At 32.7% G+C, this 22,855-nt stretch overlaps 2 protein-coding genes across 5 annotated transcripts; one reads left to right on the top strand and one right to left on the bottom strand.

The window, feature by feature from the left end:
• Positions 1 to 1,027: 1,027 nt before the first annotated feature.
• LOC139986587 (arrestin domain-containing protein 17) lies at positions 1,028 to 6,444 on the bottom strand. Its single transcript, XM_072002028.1, has 7 exons — positions 5,485 to 6,444; positions 3,543 to 3,698; positions 3,262 to 3,473; positions 2,794 to 2,976; positions 2,499 to 2,710; positions 1,967 to 2,154; positions 1,028 to 1,856 (listed from the first exon to the last, which is right to left on the bottom strand). The coding sequence occupies exons 1-7, from the start codon at positions 5,597 to 5,599 to the stop codon at positions 1,723 to 1,725; spliced, it is 1,200 nt and encodes a 399-aa protein (XP_071858129.1). The 5' UTR covers positions 5,600 to 6,444; the 3' UTR covers positions 1,028 to 1,722.
• A 2,513-nt stretch (positions 6,445 to 8,957) lies between these two features.
• Syt4 (Synaptotagmin 4) lies at positions 8,958 to 22,845 on the top strand. 4 transcript variants are annotated; one of them, XR_011799682.1, is made up of 8 exons: positions 8,958 to 9,308; positions 10,905 to 11,216; positions 12,066 to 12,427; positions 13,200 to 13,358; positions 14,086 to 14,403; positions 16,465 to 20,456; positions 20,526 to 20,653; positions 20,726 to 22,845. XR_011799682.1 is itself a non-coding variant. In XM_072002001.1 (6 exons), the coding sequence occupies exons 1-6, from the start codon at positions 9,257 to 9,259 to the stop codon at positions 16,582 to 16,584; spliced, it is 1,323 nt and encodes a 440-aa protein (XP_071858102.1). In that variant the 5' UTR covers positions 8,958 to 9,256; the 3' UTR covers positions 16,585 to 22,845. The 4 variants fall into 4 exon arrangements, 1 of the variants encoding a protein (XP_071858102.1); XR_011799681.1 differs by having other exon boundaries at positions 20,526 to 22,845; XR_011799680.1 differs by having other exon boundaries at positions 16,465 to 20,653.
• The last annotated feature ends 10 nt before the right edge of the window (positions 22,846 to 22,855 follow it).

Genomic DNA, 22,855 nt, shown 5'->3' with positions numbered 1-22,855 from the left:
CGTGTGTGACGAATCATTCCTCGATATGACGAAGTTATCGATAGAGATCTTTCCACAAAACATGATTAACGTGAAATCAATAGACACCTTGAACGCCCATGTCGTGACCAGAGAATAAGATATAAAGCGTTTTTATTTTTAACACAGTTATATTATTCATTTTTCGATGGAATTAGATTCATGAACGAAAGAAGTGATCAGCTAATTTAATTGATAAATTGCTATATGCTATTATAGTTTACATATACTGAAACTTAAAATTTTAAGTAACTATAATTACACGAAAGGCGTCGATAGAACGAGAAATTTTAGTTCGTTAAAAATTTTGATTAATTTACAATTATTTGAAGACATTCATTTCATTTGTTTAATTCATTTTTAATTTAAGAAATTGATTTTAATTTATTGGAGAGAGTTATTCGTTTAATTCTCGGACAGACATTTACGCGTCTACCGTAACTGCAGTAGGTAAGAACATTCCTACACGGATAAGGTTGAGTAACTGGGACTTTATTAAAGTACAAGACTGAAAAGTAAGATCAGAAATGAAATGAATATAATTGTAATCTGTTGAGCATGCAATGGTATATAACATTTCCGAAATGTTTTACTCGTATATTTTATTAAATATATTGATAGAATAACAATAATAAAAAATAATAACACACGAAGGACAAGAATTATAGATAGGAGATATTTATTTATTTCTAAAATTGATTACTTTATTATACGAAAAGATAATATGAAATAAAACTTAATCAAGTATAGTAGTATACTTACAAATATCAAATTAATGAAAATATTTATCTTAGAATGGAAACTAATGCCTGCACAGTAAACGATTGTACCCTAATTGCATTCTACTTACTTATGTAGAATTTTTTGCAATAATTTAGTAACTATAACGTTTAATCAATTTGGCATATGAAGTCAAGCCTGTACTTATATATAGGCGATACCAGATGACAGCAATTATCCCTTAATGACAGTTAATATAATTCGACAGTATATAATTAAATATCGTAAATATATGAAAAAGAACGTTTTATTAACAACAAGATAGATACAAATACAAATTTTGGGATTTGTATCTTCATTATACACAATATATTGATATAACTAATTATAGCATATAATTAAATACATATAAAAATGTGACTCGAACAAATTATCGTAAAAGCTAAATGTTCTCGTATCGGCAGTTTAAAAATGTTAAATATTGCTTTAGATTGTAATCATTTCTACGAAAAATATCATAGAAAAATATGCATAGTATTTTTTTGCATTTTGAGTATTTTCTAATTGTGCGCCTTAATTAATAAGAACGATTGTTTCGTTGCAGAAATGCAACCTTCAAAACTAATTACAATGTTTGACATTAGTGGTATATGACCAACTCGCATCTCAATCAAAAAGTAATATCCCTAATGAGAAATTACATAAATTAAATTATACTGTCATTCTTATGCTTTAAATAATTATTTTCTTGGGATTTGCTTTGGTTAATTATTTTGTCCGCATCCTTCTGTTTTAAAAAAAGTTAAACAAGGCGTGCTTTAACAACTCTTAATTCAGGCTATCAGCTTAAACAACATACATAATCGCGAGCTCCTAATTTTGATCAAAGCTCCTAGAATCTGTTTTACAGACTGTAATATAACGCGTGTATGACTTTCGCTTTTCTTTCTCAAAACAAAGCACCAAATTATTTCATTTCGTTGTTTACTGATTCGCCGCAAAATTGAACACGGGATATTTTGGCGCGAAACGATTCGACACACCAAAAATATATTCGGATTCACCACGTTCCCACAGACTTCTAGCACCATTGGTTGATTCTTCGTACGATGGTGGAGCTATATAATTTTATACATTAACTACCGTTAAACTATATCCTTTCTTGGAACGCAATAATTTAATTCATTAAAACTATATAATTATAAGAAATACATGAAAATATCCTTACGCAAATTAGGGTACAAATTCGATGGTGGACTTCCGTCAACGCTTGAAACTGGAATTCCTGTCGTCGTCCATCCAATTTCTGAGGGTTGTGGATATCCTTCGGCCGATGGAGCACTTGGAGTTTGATAATTTACTAATGGCACCGTACCCACGAATATAAGACTGTTCTGCGTCAAATTTCGATGGTACCTAACATAGAATCAACCGCTCTAACTCATTCAAAAACATTTTAACGAGCAACTAGAATCGGTTTTATAGGGCCAATTTTCCATTGTGTCGTTCAATTGCCATTCTTTGCAGATTACTCGATGAGTTATAGTATCATCGTATCATACAAATAGTGAATAACACTAATTTATTTATAATGCTTCACAAATGTAATAGCGCATGTATTTAATTTCACTTGAAACATGTAACGTTAAAAAAAATTTTCTTATAGTAAAATTAATAGTATACAAATTAATAACTTTTGTGTATATAAAAATTAATTAATTCGCAAATAAAATATTCTGCATAAGGTAACATATACTAACCATCCTGAGACACAAGCTACGACTTTAAGATTATATTCCAGATCAATAATTCCACAATTCGTCAAGTTCGATGGAGGAAGTGGAGGGATATCGAGCTTCTGTTCATAATCTGCAGTTCCGTGTCCTTCGAAGGGTCCTTTGGCAACTTCTGCTATCACAATTTCCTCCGTTTTAGTATCAGTGGTCGGTGTGGTAGCCCGAAAAGTCACGATCTAGACTTCATGTGATTCCATTATTATCTCGAAATATTTTCACCGATATTGCATATTTATCAGCATCATCAAACTGTATATACCTTACACAAAATGAGTTTTATAGTCTCCACAGTGACTCCTGACAAATTTTCAACATTCACTTTTATTGGCATTATTTGACCTGGTACGTATCCCCTCACTGGTAACGAATAGTTAACAGTTAATGAAGGCGTTCCGCAACATAAGCAGCAAAACGTCTTACTCATTTCTACTTGCACTTTTTCCTGAAAATGTATGCGTTTCTTTATACTATAATAAAATTTTACTAGATCAACTGTATGTGCAAAAGTTAAACTATGAAACATAATTTTGCTGCATTTTTTATAAATTTTAAATATGAAAAATTTCACTCTCGATTTAATTTTCTACTTCGAAATGTATGCTAAATTTTAAGGAACTGAGTGTTCCCATAACTGTTTAACGAATGTCAATTATTCGTAGCTTCAGTTTCAATCATGAAACGTTCACTAAATTTTCACTGAATGGAGAATTTTCTGATGAATACGTACCAAGGACCTTACTTCTTGATTAAGGTCAAAAGGCGCCACTACTGTAAAGGGGCTCTTTACTTCTTGATCGAATTTCCAAGGGCGATCTAGAGTCGCTTTGACTGTATACCGAACGTGGCCAAAATCGGATTCGAAACTGCTGGGTAAATTCATGGGTAAAATACATTGAAACGGGAATTTATGCTCGCCACCTTGTATCTCGATTTCACCTCCTAAAGAAAATTTATTACTTTTTCCAATAAAAGTTCTAACCAATGAAATAATTTAAGGTAAAATTTTACCAGAAGCTGATCCAACAAGATAATACTTTGTATCGAAGTATTCTTCATGTGCGGTGACTGTCTGAGTTCCATCTCTGTACTGTCCTCTCTCATCCATATCCTGTTTGTCCGTTGTCCAACATGTGTTTGCTACACCTTTTATTTTTACGCATATGCCTAGAAAAATAATGAAATTGTTAAATATTATATTATTAATCCATTGATACTTCTCTTACATAAATTATAGAATATCGTATACATATGACATTCTACACTATAAAGAGAAATTACGTATAGTTTAAATTCATCAATCTTAGTTCCATACTGCATACGGTAATGGCTTTTAAATTTATCTAGTTGAAATCACATATTGATTTAAGTACAATTGAATACAATTGTACTTCGATACAATATGAGTAAGATTGAGGTATTGTTTTTGAGAACATTGAAAACTGATTATTACTTTCTTCACATCTTTGCTCTAGGTAATATAGATGTAATTTAATATTGAAATTAAATAGTTTTGTTACTTCATTTCATTGCATATGATATAAATGTATATATAATATGTGATAGTGTACATTGCCTTGTATGGTTCTAACGTTTAACTCGATTTCAGATAACTCTGAATAACAAAATTATCAGAGCTTCATACTTTCAATTATTTAAGGCGTTTCACATTGCTCGGTTTAAACAGAAAGTGACACATTTTTGAAATTACCATTAACAATGAGATAATGGTGTAAAATTAACCGCGAGCCAACCGCAAGTCGATGTTAATAAAACATTACATCAACGTCAAATAAATGTCAAGAATATCGCATCACGAGAGAATCCTATAGAATATTTCTATGTGGCTGACATAAATTTAAAATATAAATAGCATCGCTTATAGAAGAAACGTTCGTGATTTGTTAAAAATGTTACGAGAATAAAAGGTAATAAGACATAAAATCATAAAAATAATTAGCAAAAATAAGCAATAATGATATATACAAATTTCAGAAAAATTAAATTAATAACAATACTCTGTCATATGTGAGACTGTAATACAATAGCAAATAATGATATTAAATAATATTACAACGAAGAAATAGTACCAATACTAAAATGGGATATTAGCTATAGTAAAGTAATTAGAAGAATAATGTTATATGTAATATAGTAATACAATACAGCGTGACGAAAACAAGTGTTCCACGGCCGATCGCCACTGTTCATTTCCACTGTGCGGGTGTGTATGGTCGTGCTATAATTAAACTACACCTTACTACAAAGAAGAAAAAAATATTCTCCACAGGAATGCGGCGACAGGAGCTCGACAATATACATCGAATATCATTTCGAAATTAGAAGGAAACTTAGAATAGAACATGCTCCTACATAAGCAGTATACGGAGAATGCATCTAATATTATACATAGTTTCTCCCACACTCAAGTAATAGTTCTTTGTTCCACATTCGCTTTAACTTTTTAGAATTCTTACAGATGAGAAATAATTTAACAATATTTCCTTAATAGAAAATACTAAATAATTTCACTTATTCCTTTGCTATTTAAAGTTGAGCAAAACTTACTTTTCTAAATGTACGAAATGTTTATAGTCATTCTTTAATTCTTCAAAGACCTTTTTCATTTAAATTACAGATCTTTCTTCGTTTAAATTATCTAACTAAAGGAAGAATACTACAAATAATTCTCGTTGCTTCTTCGTACTTACTTATTACCGCTACCTCTCCTTATTTTCTAATACGGCATATATCCTCGAATCTACAAAATGCATTACACATCATGATCTGCCCGGAAAGAAAGCATATGAATGTCGCGTATCTCGAACACTTAGAAACACCTGTCGATCTCTAGATATTACTAATCGAGTATATACTATCACATATTACTCATCCGAAAATAACATCGTCTGACTGAGTCGCTCGACAATACTTTCTAATATGCATAACATACCACGAATCTTCTTTGTACTGTTTAATACCACGATGATATTTCCACTGACGGTCTGTCCTGGATAATAAGTCCCCCAAGGATTGTCGTAGATTATTCGGAAATCCTTTAGTCCCATGTCTGTTGCGACACGGTCACACCTTTCGCGGTCACTTGATTTATAAATTCGTCTTGTTTCTTTATTTATTAATTATTCCAGTGACGTTCGGAGATAGATATGCGATCGTCCAACATACGGTCGTTCATCCGTCGTTCTTGTTCCACACACTGAGCACACGCAGCGCGGCTATATCGAGCTGCTCGTAAAAGCCGGTCTGATCGTAGTTACGAGTCCACGTTACTACGTACCATTCGATATTTGTCTTCTGCGCACATACCAACTGACGCAGTGCTGGTAGAACGATGCTACAGGCCATTTCAAACAGATTATTGACAACGGCGCTTGTTACTCTCGCGCTGAAAAATCTAAAAGAGAGGTTATGATTCAAAGAGAATTGGAAAGTGATGTAAAATTCAATATTTACTGTTTTTCTACACTTTGATCTTAGCTATCAGGCCCAGCAGTGATAAAATATAAGGTGGCGTTAGATTCGTTGTGTACTATTCAACTGCACTTCGATCATTGGTATCAGACTGAGAGGCGATAAAAAAAAGATCAAGGTGCGGTAGAATAGTAAATGATAAACTTAACGTCACATTTCAATTTATCACTATTTTACGTATTATAGTATTTGCTATTATATTAATGATACAACTGCTCCGTGGTTAACGTGCATATGTGCTTCTATCAATGCAGTTGAAATGACGAAGTTTCGTAAAAGATATGTAATGCAGGAAGCAAAACAAACGAGATAATAATTCAAATGATTTCTCTCATCATTTTGGTACACATTTTTTTCCAGTTTTTAAGCATCCTGTATATCCACACTGCGTCAACGATAACGTGAAAATACGACTATTATGGAAGAATATTATACCATCAATATTTATATGACCATTTAGAAGCTCCTGAATATTAGTACTTTTAAAATTATACTCGCCACTTTTGAAGTTTCCTATATACACGCGTTCTATCAACGATGACGTAACAACATTACGTTGGCCCCATTGGTTAAGCGTGGATAAACATGCGCCCAGGTAAAGTGTTTTCACGTATCATGGCGCTGTAACCTCGTGATAGAAACGCGCATGCTTCTATTCAAGTCTAATGACGTCATAGGCGGATAACAGATAAGATAGCAATGATGTAATTGACGAAGACGGCTGATAATAAAGCTAACTCTTATCCTCAAATGGTCGGACTCTTCCAATTTGTTAAGATAATTAAACGAGTCATCACTTTTATCGGTTATCTGCTTAAATTATAGTTAACGGAATGATCAAAGTTCGTTTATACGATAGTCCTTAATATAATTTGTATTTAAAGAGATTCTAAATTTCCTATCAATAATATGTCGCTAAAAATACCAATGATTTAAAATTAATAACTATTTTTAGAAATAACTGTCAAATACAATTGTTTTATTTTTAACACCATAATATTTTATAGATCATTTTATAGATCATACCAAAAGAGTAATCTAAAGATAAAAGTAAAAATTAAAACGTCAAACAATAAAACTAAATATCGATATTGTACGAAATAAAATAACGATTACAAATGAAGATTATAAGTAGAAAAGTATAAAATTATCATAGATAAACTTTTTGAAGAAATGCATTTACGTAAAAGGTATATATAAAAACCAATTATTAATAAGATTCGAATGAATTTCTTTATTTTGATTGAAAATTTATTCTATTCTTTCCTAAAAAAAAGAAAGATTTACGCGATCGTTAAAGATTTAGTAATAATTTCTATAAAAGCTTGAAAATGAAAGCAGTTATCTGTCACTCACGTAATCCCAATTCGTTTAAAAAATGTAGTAGATGTGCACGCGCCGTGTCGCGCTCTGCGTACACGATATTTTACGGAAATTTATTTTCACGTCGAACATCATCGCTTGTGTTTTCGGACACAGAAAATACGAACGTGTCCGCGTGAATGAGAAGGTTAGTATTCGATTCTCAAAAATATTTCATAGTTACGAATACACTCGTATATATGCGCTACACGGCCTTCATCAATATTTCGATCCAGTGAAAATGATATTTGTATGAATAAGTTTTGGACAAATTTGGTACGAAGAAAAATTTTTCAAAATGCAAGAGATATATTTCTAAAATATTGGGCGGTTTTAACAAATTTCTTCAATTTAGACAAAGAAATTGTTTATATACGTATATTTGACATATATTTCTGAGATTATAAATGCAAGGAATATGACGTTCTAATTTAATTAGTAACATAAACTTCGCAATTTATGCGTGATTCGTGCCATCATACGAATGTTAATTTATTCACTTAATTAGAAGGTTTGAGGTGATAGATGACTCATAGAGACTTATCTTCCGTATGTTAACTGTAATGTAGATCGATAATTCAAAACAGAACTCGCGGGAAGTGGATTAAAGTTACAGTTTTACTTTTAGTCTCACCTTTCCCTTCGACTTTGATGCTTTCTCCATTTTACGGAAGGGGTGAAAATAAATTAACTTTAATAAACATAACTAATATAAATATGATAATAATATCGTCCGAAGTAAATAATTAAAAATATCACGACATAATTCTTCCTAAACATGCAAAATTTCTATATTATTAGTATTTATATAATAATTTCTTCGGTATTACTATATCACAATATTTTTATCGATATTTCAAAACGTATCAATGGAGATTGTTAAAACAAAACATTTAAATTATAAATATGTAAGTACGTCAGTTTCATGCAGAAGGGTCCATTGTACCTGTAGTCCACGCCCAAATATAAATATAGATAAATATTACCTATTGTTTCCTTAAAAATCAGTACGTTCCCCGGGTCGGTATTGGCCTTACATTGCAAAAACAAAAATGAATTCCACGATGAAATATTTTGACGGTTACAAAACCGTATGAATATGCTTTCAACGTAATGACTAAACGATAAAAGGAACATACATATTTATATCGATACTTTATATTAAAAATATAGAGGGGTATCGATCCTAAAAATAAGAAAAAGGAAATTTCTTTACGCTAAATCAAAATTACATAAAAGGTGTTATCATTCAGTCCTAGCTATCTCCAAACTGTTTCTCAATCATATCACGCTCACCGTGACACGTCAAAAACAAAACACCACCTTAACTCTCGGACTTCAAAATCCCAGGATTATCAGAAACGCGCACAAATCTTTTAATTCCTTTTCCCTTTCCCTTAAATCCCTCTTCCATCGTGAGTCATCCTTCGTGGGTAATAAAAACTAGTCATCCTATCGTTTCTCAGAATATCAGTTCTAAAACCAAGCTACTCCAACAATCGATATCCCGTCGATTCGACCCCTGGTTGCGCCACTTCCCCTCAAGTGCATCATCCTGTGAAATCCTTCGTTACCTGCAGGGACGGGGGTCCTTCTTTCGTCGTACGACCATCGAAACAGCATTGTCCCTGGCGTCATGGTCGTCGTCACCGTCTTGATCGTCGGCGTCGTGGTCGTCGTTGGTTCCTTTTCCAGCGACGTCTATTCCGCGCAAGCCCCGGACGTTACTATTGATCGGAGCATTTCGTCCGATGGTCGCCTCAGAATACCACGAACGGTCCGCACGCCGTAAATATTCGTTCAGTGCGTCGTGGCCGAGTAACTTACGCGGATAAAAGCGTCCAAATAGACGGAGGAAAACGTGGCCGAACATGGTTTCAAGAGTGACGGAAGACGGACCTGTGATTCAACCTGTCGATTTCGGTGAGTGGACCACGTTTACGTGAAATTCAACTTGTCCTAGCCTTTTTTGCGTATCTTCTTCGAACCGGGCAATCCTCGTGATTCAACCGACATCGATCCTCCTTCGCAACCACGATTCCGAGCTCTTTGCTCGATTTACGCGATTACACCATCGTGCATCGCTTCTCCTTCTTTCGGGGATAATTCGATTTCGAAGATGCCATTCGACTGATTCGAATGGGACACTGGTTCAGGATCGAGGAAATCGTGGCGCCGATAACCGCAGACAGCTGTTACACCGCGTAATCTTGTGCGTTTCGTGACTGGGTGTTTCCATCGATTGCGATCACTTTTATTTTATTTCTTCTCGTTGTTTGTAGCTGCTTGTAGTTGAATCGAAGTAAATTACTTTCGAATTTGTTCTCGTTGCTTCGTACTGTTAACTGCTTATAGATGAGTCTACGTAAACTAACTACTTTAGAATAATACATGTAATCGCAATGGTTGATGAATGATTTAATAAATTGCTTCAATTCGACGATGTATGCATATAATAGAGGATGATTGATTTTACGGATAACGACACACAACAACATGTGATATTTGTCAGTCGATGCTTGTATTATCAGTATCAATTAGTTCACATATATACGTAGATTCGACAGTTGATGCTGTTTTGGGATGTTTTGGGGTCGACGTTGCGAACCCATACGGTTCCATAACTCGTTATAGGGAAACTTGATAACCATGTTATTCGTAATAGAGTATAAACTTAAAAACAACAGCCAGAACAAGGGATGAAATTCGAGTGTTTCTTATAACATTTCAACGAAAACGTTATTAGGACAGATATAAAAATAGCATAAATTGTATTTTAGCAATATCGCGTGACTTTTATTGGAACTCCTCTTATTTTTGATCGATTCGTGACGTTTACGAGGTTTGATTAAACTAGCAAATAAGACGCACACGTTGTCACGATGATTCAACGTTGCCAGGGTTTGCTATTAGTCAGCAATGAGAGGCTAACCTTCCTAGGAAATTCAAATCTTCTCTGATCGATATATATTTTCGTCTTCGTACGAATTAATTTCTTCGGTGTTAATTGCGCAAAAAATATAACTACAGATTTTAGATAGATTTTTTCCTGGTCTGTAGTTCTCATTAACTACAACCGGTTGCCACTTACATTCAAGCGCGTAATGGAATTAAAACACGCGATAAGAAACTAAATTAAAAAATATTCTTTTATAATCAGTGAGAAGAGTAGGTTAAAATATAAAACTGAGAATGTTAAATTAAGAAAAGAAAGATGTGTTTAATCTTTGTCGTAAGTTGAGATCTTAAGAGCAAGATACGAAAATTAAAAAATACAACGCATATTTACAAAATATAAGAAATATAATATAAGAAATACGATTGATACCTTCCAACGTCATATACTTGTATATACGCATGTAAGTACAGTAATTTTAAACATAAAATACACATACTCGATTGCTAATTCCTCCTTAATGATCGTCCATAAGCGAAACGCGTATTAAAAACAAAAATTCAGTAAACTGCCGATAAGTAAAAAGTAATAGAATTTCAAGGAAAAATATGCGTGAATTTCAGTGTCGACGACGAGCGTAGTCGCACTATGTATAGCCGTTTTCCTACTTTGCGCCGTCGCCATGACCTGCTGGCTTTGTCAACGACGTCGTGAACACACCAAGCTGAACTCCGACAAGTCCCTGGCGTTCAGGCCGCCCCACAGAAAACCGACGGCAGTTAAAAGTCCCGGTAGTACCAGCCACTACCTGAAGAAGAGTCCAAGCCCGACCGGACTAGCCAAGAGTCCTCCTGGTTCAGGAGGACAGACGCCCAGCCCGACCGGATCCCAGTCGTCGAATCCTGGATCACAGCCAAGAACACCTCAGGGTACAGGTATAAATCTTCGTTCAAGTACGTTTATTAACACCCTTTTCTAATCTAACAATCGAGTCGGTCGAAAATGCACAATTTTGTTTTCAGCGGAATTATTTCCTGGCTATATATTAATGCATTCTTCTGTAATTTTAATTCTATATCTTACGTTTATAATACGACAAAATGCAAAACACAAGGTAGGAAATGAAAAAGTAAGCGTTTTTCTTATAAATACGAAAACGTGATTGTTTATTTGTACGGAGAATGAATTAAAAATGATTGGTTAGCGGTTGGTACGTGCTTGTGCGCTTTGAACTATTAGCTGAATAACACGAGCGTTAAGGGGTAACACGTTGATAACCATTTAACTTGTACAAAATTTAATACCTCCGGTTATTACTTCCATAATTGGATACAAGAATCGGATAAATTTTAACATCTTTACTTTTACTATCAAACATTTGACTAATTTAGCCGTCGGTATCGCGTCGTAAAAAACGAGTGAAGATATATATACAAGCTTCTTTCTGCAACCTTGGTAGCTGAAAGACGTTTGCTACGGTTTAACTCAGAAGCAACACTTCCGTCCTCTCTTGAAAGTTCATTTAAAATTTATTCCAATTCTACGTAAAAGACAGTACTCGCAGAAGGAAAAATTCTTGCTGTACAAGAACGAGAAATTAGGACAAATAAATTCTAAAGTACTAACCACGTAAAATAATGAATATGGTTGATAGAAATTACCTTAAATTGCTAAATGACTGAATGTGCTTGGTAGAGATTATTCCTAAGCCAGCGTATTAACATGTTAGAAGAGACTGGGTTATCGATGATTAAAATATCGGTTGCTCGTTCGATCAACTGCAGGCACTCCGGCTCAGACACCTTCTGGCGAGGTTACTCTAAGCATCGAGAATGAACGGGATAAGGCGGAAATTGAGAACAATGAGAAAACAGAACGTGAAAAGAACCACGGAACAGAGAATAACAAAGGCGATATGGGTCAATTGGTATTCAAATTGCGGTACGTAAACGAACAAAATGCACTCGGAGTGACAGTGGTGAACTGCAAGGGACTACCTGCGAGGGCTACCAGCGATCCTTACGTGAAATTGAAGTTGTTGCCGGATAAACAACACCAAGCGAAAACCAGGGTACTCAGAAACACTAGAGACCCCGTCTATGATGAAGATTTCACGTTCTTCGGAATATCGAAGGACCAGCTTCAGGTAACAAATTCTTTCTACTTTTTGTCTTTTAGAAGCAACAATTAAATTACAGATTTTTACTTGTTTATTTCTTTTTGCTTTTATTTGTCGTTAATACGTTCAATAGTATTCAAATGTTAAGAGCGTGAATTTTAAGAGTTTGTTATGGACAATAGAGAATTACGATCGAAAGTGAAATTACAATGGTATCTAATAACTCGCTTGAGATTACTTCTTTACTTACTCTTATTTACTTTCTTTATTGTCACCTCGAAACGAAGTGATAACAAATAATTGACGTTAAAACCAATGACTATAACGTTAAAGTGACGATACGGTACAATATTTCTTACTTAAGTTGCGTTAATACTTTTGTAAATTCTTTTTTCGTTTCGTGTTTCGATATATGTTATTATTATATGTTATTATTATTAATTATTATTATTAATATTATTATTAATTATTATTATTAATTATTATTATTAATATTATTATTAATTATTATTATTAATTATTATTAATTATTATTATTATTATTATAGTTATTGTCATTAATTATGTTATTATTATATGTTATTGTTATATATGTGATGAATTTATAAAGATAAAAAAGAGAATGAAGATTTTGTAATATATATAATATTTTAAATTCAAACTGAATTAAGTTCAGGACATAAATATTCTAAATTTAGAATTAGTCGAGTTCAAGATATAAATAAATATAAAAATTAGATCAATTAAAAAACGAATCGAGATATCTCATCGAAACGTATCTTTTCGTTATCATTCACAGAAAATCAGTCTGCACTTTATAGTACTCAGCTTCGATAGATATTCTCGGGACGATATTATCGGTGAACTGACATGTGCACTTTCATCGGTGCCCGATTTGGAGAACGCTGATAACCAGGAGATATCATTGTGTCGAAAAATATGCCCTAGGAGTCTAAAGGTAAGAAACAAAACACTAATGAAAAATTAACTTTTTCAAGTTCCTCTACTAATAGCTTGCAATTTTTGTCGAATTTCACATTTAGCGTTAACAAACGTTCGTTAAACCTTTTTCCGAAAAATATTCTTTCTCCCTTTTCACACGCAACACAACACAGCGAACAAAGATAATGCGGAGAACAAAAATTACGAAAAATTAACGTAATTTGTATATTAACGTTTTTACAGCTCCTCGTGAAAAAAAAGAAAGATACGAGAATGAATTTTATTTAATTAATTATCTAGCAAACAGATCGATCACCCAAAGCCATATTTTAAGAAACCATGAGAACTTTTCGTAATATCAATAGGAAAAGATGCGGGTTTGTTAATGTAGCAAAACCTGATGAGAAAAAGGAAAAGAAAGAGGCTAAAAATCCGATCAATTTTATCTTCCCGCTCTAATTATTATTAGCAAAGCGTTATTCGAACTTCGATACAATAAAATTTGAACGCGCGATGCAATAGATTTCTATTGCATACTTTTTCTATCTCGCATACTTTTTGCGTTTTCTTTCCTACGAACTATTCTAAATGTCGCGTTGAAGGAATTAAAAAGAAATGATATCTTGATAACTATACAAATAGTATAAAATCTCTATCTTTTTATGACTTGTCAATTTACTTGTCAAAAAAGAACGTTATATTTTATAGTGAAAGAAAGATTGAAATCATGTCTGTGATTATAGATTCAATCACAAGGCAGGGGTGAGCTACTAGTCTCCCTTTGTTGGCAACCGATCAACAGCCGATTGACGGTGGTTGTGCTGAAGGCGCAGAATTTACCGAAGATGGACGTGACTGGGCTGGCAGATCCATACGTCAAGATCTATCTTTTGTACAACTCCCAGCGCATAGCGAAGAGGAAGACGCGCGTGAAGAAACGCACCCTTAGTCCGGTCTTTAACGAATCATTCGGTTTTGACATTCCGAACGGTGCTGATGGTCTTAACAACGTCAGCCTCGAGTTTATGCTGATCGATTGGGATCGCGTTACAAGAAACGAGGTACGTGCCTTCAACCGTGTTTCTAGCTTACTACGTGTCACTTTCGTTCTCCCATTTTGATCAGTAAATTCGATTATTTCTCCAACGTGCAATTTTCATTTGCAAATTTATCTCCTTAGAAATTATAATTTAATTACTAATATATTCTTATATACATATATAGCAATTAGAGTAGATATTTTATTTATTTTCCATCCCTTCACGAACGAAATGTTATATTTGTAAAACAAATGTTTCGTCAACTTTCCGATATCACAGTAATATTTCAATCTCGGTCGTATATGATTAATAATTTCTCAGTTAAATAACAATAATTAACAATTTTCGATATAGTAACTTTACCGATAAAGTTTCGTGTATTTATATATTGTGTTCAAATCAAAACCACCCGTCGAATTATCCAGTCAATTTTTATACACCACCCATGAAACCATTCATTACTTGCGCTTCACCAAAAGATCAATTTCTAACTTGTTTTTCACGCGCACGATCTATAGGTAATGCATACATATGTGGATAATCACTGCATTATTTAGCGTTTCGTTACTATTCTAGTTAGAAGTGAATTTTTAAGTGGTCTTTTATTAATGAAGGTAAAATTTTGGAATTAACTTTATTTCTCTGGTTCATGACTTCTATTTATAGTTTGAAATTTTTTAAATAATTTCTTTTCAAATGAAAATAAAACCTTTAACAATCGTTATACGGTATATGATTATTGGTAACATTTGCATTCGTCAATCTCTTGAAATTCTAATTTGAATTAAATTAAAAGTTATAATATTAAAATTTAATAAAATTAAAATAAATTTGAAAGTTAAATTTTAGATTATAATTTTAAATTATAATGTTACATTTTTAATAAGCAACGTGTAAAAGCAAATCGTAGAGAGAAAAATCAGTTTCGCGAGGTCTGTAAAAAGACCTAAGAATTCCTTCTACAGTTAAAGATATTACGATGTAACGTAGTATTATGTTACAAATCCTTCTCGCAATATGCAAAACGCGAAGCTAAAAATTTCTAGGAATATACCTACTAGGTAATTTCGTTCGTACCAGTGTTAGTCAACAAAAATGTATGTGATTGATCGAACAATTAAGTCATGCACATGCATACAGTGATGCGTGTGTACGTATCATACTATACGACCCTCAAACTGTAACACTATAGACAGGTATAGCGTGACGCGACTGAAAGTCGTAGACTCGCACGATGTAGCGTGATTTTTCATAATTTTCTTACGTAACATAACACTGACTAAGCATAGCGAACTCTCGTTCGATCGATAAATCAATCCGTGAACAAACCGAATTTTCAAAATGATTACCGCATGTCACGTTTTTATTTAGCTGTACGAAATACTCTATGAAATTAGGTCAAATTATATCCATAACATACCGAATAAATTCAAATAGTAATTTGATTAATCAAATAAAATCAAAGGAAACAAAGCTGATAGCAGATCATTTAGTTTCGATTTCTCTACAAAGAACACCGAGCAATAGAATAATAATATAAAATTTAAAAAATGTAATAACAATATAAATTTGAACTTTTTGAAAGATTTTAATCCGTTTACACATCGAAATAATGAAAAACGCATTTAATAGGAAATATACGTAATGATAAATCACCGATTATTTCGTAAATTATTCAGAATTTCCAGCTTTCAAGTGGAAGATCTTTCTTGCGAGATGACGAAATTAACTTAAAACTAATTAATTACATAATTATTCTATCCGTTAGAGATACGCTTATACTATATAATACCCAATTACTTAATTTTCTATTTTAAAGTCAAAGTAATTATATGTATATATATGATACATACATACAACATTTTTATAAATAATACAATCGAAGAAGAATTAAAATCTCTTTTGAACTCGTCTCATCTTATCTCGTGATTGATCTTTTACACTCCAGAAACTATAATAATTGTCAATTAACCAATTAATTTCAGAGAAATCATAGTTCGGTAAACTGTTCTGTAAACAAGATAAAATCAACAAAAAATATATTTCTCGTACCCATTATGCACATAATTGTACATTTTTTAGGTGATTGGACGACTCGAATTCGGTGGACCGAATTGTCAAGGATCCGCTCTGAATCATTGGAGGGAAGTTTGTAGCTCACCGCAGAGGCAGATCGCCGATTGGCACAAATTAAGGGAGTAAAACTAGTTTCTCCCAGCCCTGTCAACTTTCCTAGAATCCCGTCTCCAACTATCCAAATGCCCCACGTCCTTCTCCATTGCGAAACCACTGATTCATCCCTTGAAACCCTACGATGAAGTAGGGTATCTGTTTTGTAAACCTAATACTCGATGTATATTAGGCTTGAAACGAGTGGCGGCACGTCCACCCGCGATCGATGCCACTGCGTATGCACCGTGTGAAATGTTACTGTCTACTACTGTCTAGTAGTCGTCTAACCGTATTACGTGTCGGCATTGTCGGTACAAGGCGTACACTACGAAGAGCGACTTCTGATTATCCGATCAATTCTGAACGCAGTTCGACTTGATAGCGAAACCACATCTGTTTTTCGTTTCGACACCGAACGAATTGAAATTATCGATCTTCCTCGTCAGTTCGAGTTCATTGCGTAAGTTTTAAGCTTTCGTATTTTAAGTTTTAAGATTTTCACGCAACAGAAACACGTAAAATAATGCCCACTCCTCCGGAGATGATATTGATAGAGCTATGGATTTATACTATTCAGAGAAACAATTATTCGCTGAAAAAGATAATGGACATTGAGGATAAGAGTGAGTTAGATCGTTCGCTCTTCGAGCGTAGATCGCGTCTTCGTTGATCGCAGTGGCAAACGATCGCGGGAGAAACGCATACAAAATGCTTTACGATATAAATATAGTTGTTAAGATTTCCGACCAGGTGGCAAAGGGAGGAGGAAAATGAAACAGTTAAATACAAAGCTAATTTGCCGATTATTAAACATTACTGCACAGGGTCGTACTATGGAAAATCAATGCTTTTAATCGGAAAGTTGAAAGAAGAATTCTTGATACTTAAGTGTATCTCGAATTCCATGCAAAACCTTTGGTTTATAATATTTTATAATACATGTAGTTTGATTTGAAGAAGTTGCGAAAACTTACCCCGAAACGAACATATTTGAATATTTTATCAGCAATTAATAAAATTCTCACTAAAGTATAATACATGAAAATTTATCTTAATCTTTGATTTATCTACTTTTCAATTTCGGTCATTGACTTCAACGATAAAAGCTTAAAGCTGATCTACGTGAATGTTTACGGAGGACCTTGTTTCGAACAATACATTTGTATTTTACGAAACAAGAGTGTTTCAATGAAAGTTTGTTACAGTTTAAAAATAACGTTTGAAATTTGTATTCCATTTAACTGGTTTTGTTCTTTTTTAATGCAAATAAACGTGCTGCGAAAATTTCACACGACCCTGTCAGATCACAAAAACCATCGGTTTTGGTGAAGTTAATGTGAATTAATCGTAAAAAGAATATCGAAAATCATGCGACACACTCGCAACTGTGTTTATCTCGTTCGTTGTGTAAATGCAAGAATCTCTCCAAAATGTTCGTCGAACAACAAATTACGATAATCGGGAACAATCTTTTAATATAATTTTCAGTCAGTCTTTACTCTTAGGGAAAGAGAAAAGAAAAGGAAAACAAGAGAGAGGAAGATATAGTGGAAAAGAGAAAATAGAATATTTAGTTTTGCTTCGATTGATGTTTCTTAATATTTATAATACACAGGATTCGGAGAATTAATAGAACTCTCCAAAGATATATATAATATATATTAATAGATAAACGAATAGAATACGGTTTTGGAGCGATTCTTGTATAGAACGTATGCAAACACCGGAAGATGTGGAGATAATACCGCTAATATTAAAAACATTGATCTACTTAAAAACAATAATACGATTATTCGTTCCTGTTCCAAAATTCTCTAACTCCACGTCAACTGGCCGAACGACAATTATAACTCGATAATTAAAAATAAGGAAAGTTACGATCGCTGGTGAATACAGGTTTCAGCGTCGACTTTTCGGAATATCGAAAAACTTCAAATAAAAATGCTTCTCCTCGAGATAAAATTCTTGGAGAACATTGAATAAGATTCTTGACGTGCTCCGGGGAAAAGCACTGTAACAAATGCATAGGAGGGAAGACACAGTATTGCTATAAAAGCTTCATGGTGTATTGAATTATTGAACTATCATTATTGTTGAATTATTTACGTTATATTTGTTGCAAATTTTCATTTCCTTCAAATACATATATGATTGCCCTTACTTGCTTTAACGAAAGCGAAGCATTTTCTTCTTCGTGTCATTAATAATTGTGGAACGGGGTCGAGGAATTGTGACGTTGTTTTGAAGTGCCAACGGAGACCGCTTCGCGATTGTAAATATGTAATTTACGTTTAAATGGAGGGGGGAAAAAGAATGATACGATGCTCTTTATTTAGTTACGACGAACCCATTGTGGTTTCAATTGCGATTAATGAAGAAATTAGAATTTATGACTATAGTTTATGAAAAGATTCCATTTACACAGAGTGCAACAAGAGATCAACCATTAAGTAGTGGATCTTGTTGAAATGTTTCCAATAATAGTCGATTATTGTTGAAATGGTAGTAAAGATAGCAAAACACCGCTTTCAACGAATGAAAGTATTGTCGACTCTGCTTTACACTATTTAATTAAATATATTACTTTGAAAATGAAGATTTGTTACTTAGCAGTGTATTGATGTACCTATTGTTATCAATAGAGGATTATTTTTATTCTATTATCGTTGTACGTCTGAATTATTTGACAAACTTAGATATATACATAAGGGTACGATTAAAAACGATCCTATAATTCTTTAGAAGGGAAGTTAATAGCTTCTTAATCTGTTTCACCGGAAAGTAAATTAATGTAGATAAATATGCACGCGAGATATCGGCAATCGATACAATGAATTTAAATCGTATAAGAATGAGGAGTTTCTGTTTAAAGGCCCCGTTCGCATGTGCCGCAAATACAACACTGCAATGAATAACGAATATCGATTAAGTATTATGGTAGGCTCGAATTCACCGAAACTTTAAAGTTACTTTAAACTTGAGATAACCTTTAACATACGGAACTTATACACGTGGATCAATTATGAGAATATCAGCTTCGTGACTAAACTGTAAAGTACACTAGATTACTGCAGCATAACCGACCACTGCTAATTACGAAATATTTGCTATGTTTGGAACATTTTTTCTGACGATGTGTTTAACGAAACATAGCGAGAGTCTCACGGTGAACGCAACAGAAATGTTCCTAGAAAGTAATCACGCATAACTCGATTAAGCGAATATTTTTAATGTATCGAACGTTTGATGAAAGGCAGAGCAACGTTTTTCAATGCAAAGTTACAAAAGTTTCACATTTTAGACATTATACATTTCAAAATATAATTTGTAGGTTATTGACAAACTTACAGTAAGTCCGACCTAGATTGCAATTTCATTCAATAAATCTCGTTTACTTATTCCGTCACCTCGATTTAATTCAGATCCAAAGTTTAGAAAGTTCCAGTTCCAAGTAAAACGACGTTAATATATTTCTTGTTTATGTAAAAGCAAGACAACCAACCACGTGATGTTGCATTTCATGATGAATGTCGAAGTAATGAAATTGTAATACAGATGCACTCGTAAAGTTATAAATATCAATGAAAGTGTTAAATAACATGCATCAATTATACCTTAAATATGAAGTATAAGTGAAAGCGAAAATAAGTCACATAATTATTTAACCTAAAAAGGGAATTTAGAACACTTAGATCGAATCAAGCAAGGCATGAATGAAATTTATTGGTTTTTATGAAAGTTTGAATTCGTTAAAGACGTGATATACCAGAACGGAATAAGAAGCACCGTCACAGAGGGTCAAATTAAACCAAGCAAAAATGCAATCTGTATTTCCTGTCCGTAAAAGGAAAGCGCCTGACGTGTAAAACGTTTAAATACATATGCGTATCAGTCGGTAACTGGTAAGATATAAAGCGATTGCTTATTTTTTTATCGTAACTTTTCGCTCCATCGTCCTTCCTTTGCAAAAGATGCAATGGCAAGACCAGAAAGAGAGCTGCTAAGGCAAAGAGAGAAACTGATTGTTTGCAAAAGAGGAAGATGCAACGACAAAATGTGGGCATAGATCAGCACCAATAAAAAACGAAAGTAACAACAGGTACATCGTAATATATCACAAAAAAAATTTTAAAAATACACCAAATACATAAATTTTCGTAATTAAATATAGTAGAAAGAAAAGAGAGAAAGCAGAAGATCGGTACTATTGCGCACCATGGTGGAACGAAAAATAAAAATAAAACGGAATTACACGATCGAGAGTTTCAGGATATTTATTTAATTGCTATACAATTACAGATACAACTATATAAGAAACGACTATAATAAGTAGCATATAGTAAGACATCTCATAAATATCATCTGTCGTTCTCCTTGAGCTTGCTATTAATCGTTCGACGATTTTCGAATAAGACAGCGATTTACCAATGCGGAAACCCAGCTTCGTGAGATCGACAGATGCGATGTAACATAATGAACGTCGGTATGGAATGCTGGAAAATCACCGTTCTTGTCACAGTTCCTTTCATCATTTTTCTTCTTTCATTTGTCGATAATTTCGCGGTTAGGAACTTTACAACAACGATTTTTTGTATTGAGATTTACGATGTAGTTGATACTCGTTTATGGAATATAGAAAAGAGATTCACTTCAATTGTTTAGAATCCAACCCTTCCCTGTTTTTCAATAAAGTATAGTACGTGAATTTATCATACATATTTAAATGCAATGAGTCGCTTAAAAATTATTTTCTAATTCACCATATATCGATATAATTTATTATCTTCCAATATTTTCTGTTTTATATGTATGTTTCAGAACGTATTTGTCGCTTGGTCCATAATTTTTATGAGACATAACTGTCGACATAATAATTTTGACAACGATAAGCTTTTTATTGTTCAATAAAACTTTATAATATAATAATTACACTTCCCAACGTACAATTTAAATTTGAGGTGTATACATATGTGAAAAAAATTATATACTAAAAATAATTTACTGTATTAATATATTGAAAAACGTTTCATTTGACATTAAAACAGCCTGACATTTTTTACAAAAGCAAATACCTACATGCGGTGGGACAATAATTAACATCGTATAAGTTGGAAATGCAGTAAAAGATGCGTAAATAATTCAGATATTTTATTTATTCCTAGATTAATTTATTTATAATTAATATATTTATTTATGAATTAATTTTATATTATACCTTAAATATCGTATATTTCCAACTTAATAAATTAATAAGAATCTTTTGCAAAATAAGTTTTCAATACTATTTCACAATGCTATTTTGCAAAAATAATTTGAAATAATTCATGACTTCCGTATCATGTTTCATATTGCAACGCCAGATTAAGTAAACTATACATAACTCATAAGTTATGTAATAAGCTACTTTTATATATAAACTCTTTAACAATACAAATAATCACGATAAGAAGTATTTTATTTTTGTAATAATTTTTATATTGGGAAAGATAATATAAATTTTCTACTTTGTTTCTATTTTATCCTCTTTCTTTTTTGTTTTCGTCTTTCTCTTCTGATCATTTTAGTGTTGTGTTTTAAATGATGCAATCAATCGGCAGTTATAAATAAACTGTACTTCTTCAAATAAAAATATCTAACCGCACCTTTAATATTTACAAAAACTAATGGCACTTATAAACGATTCATAAATATACACATATATAAATACCAATAAACTTTAATAAATTAATACGACATAACCACTAATATTTAAAAAAAGTTGTTTAAAAAGATGGTATAAAAAATAATTCGTGAAGAAAAATGTTAACAGAGAAACTATACCACTGCACATATCAGTTTACATAAACTTAAAATTATAGATCTACTGTAATATTGTAATATTTTCGCATACATGTATTTTTACTATATCAATATTTTTAATCAAATATTAATTTAGATTTATTTATAATTTTAGTTTATTATTCGACTCGTCTTGTAAACAAACGATTTCTACACAGAAATTAATATGCGATAACGTGACAAGTCAGGTCAAACGATTTAGAAGAAAAATAAGAAAGAAATCTAGATACTTTTAGTATATAATGTTATTAATATTTTTCTTCACGAATAAAACCTGCGGTATAATAGAGTTATATTTAATACAGAGTTTGCAATTAATGATAAGCCTTGACAAGAAATCGGTGCTTTTCGAACATTCCGCATATCATGTACGCGTATAGACATGGCGTATGATGACATGTGTACGGTCAGATTTTAAGGCTGTGTGGTCAATAAAATAATGAAACGAGATAATTTTAATGAT

Source organism: Bombus fervidus, chromosome 1, assembly GCF_041682495.2.
Source record: "Bombus fervidus isolate BK054 chromosome 1, iyBomFerv1, whole genome shotgun sequence".
NCBI lineage: Eukaryota > Metazoa > Arthropoda > Insecta > Hymenoptera > Apidae > Bombus > Bombus fervidus.
The sequence above is the reverse complement of the archived record's forward strand: the minus strand, read 5'-3'. Positions and strand labels throughout refer to the sequence as shown.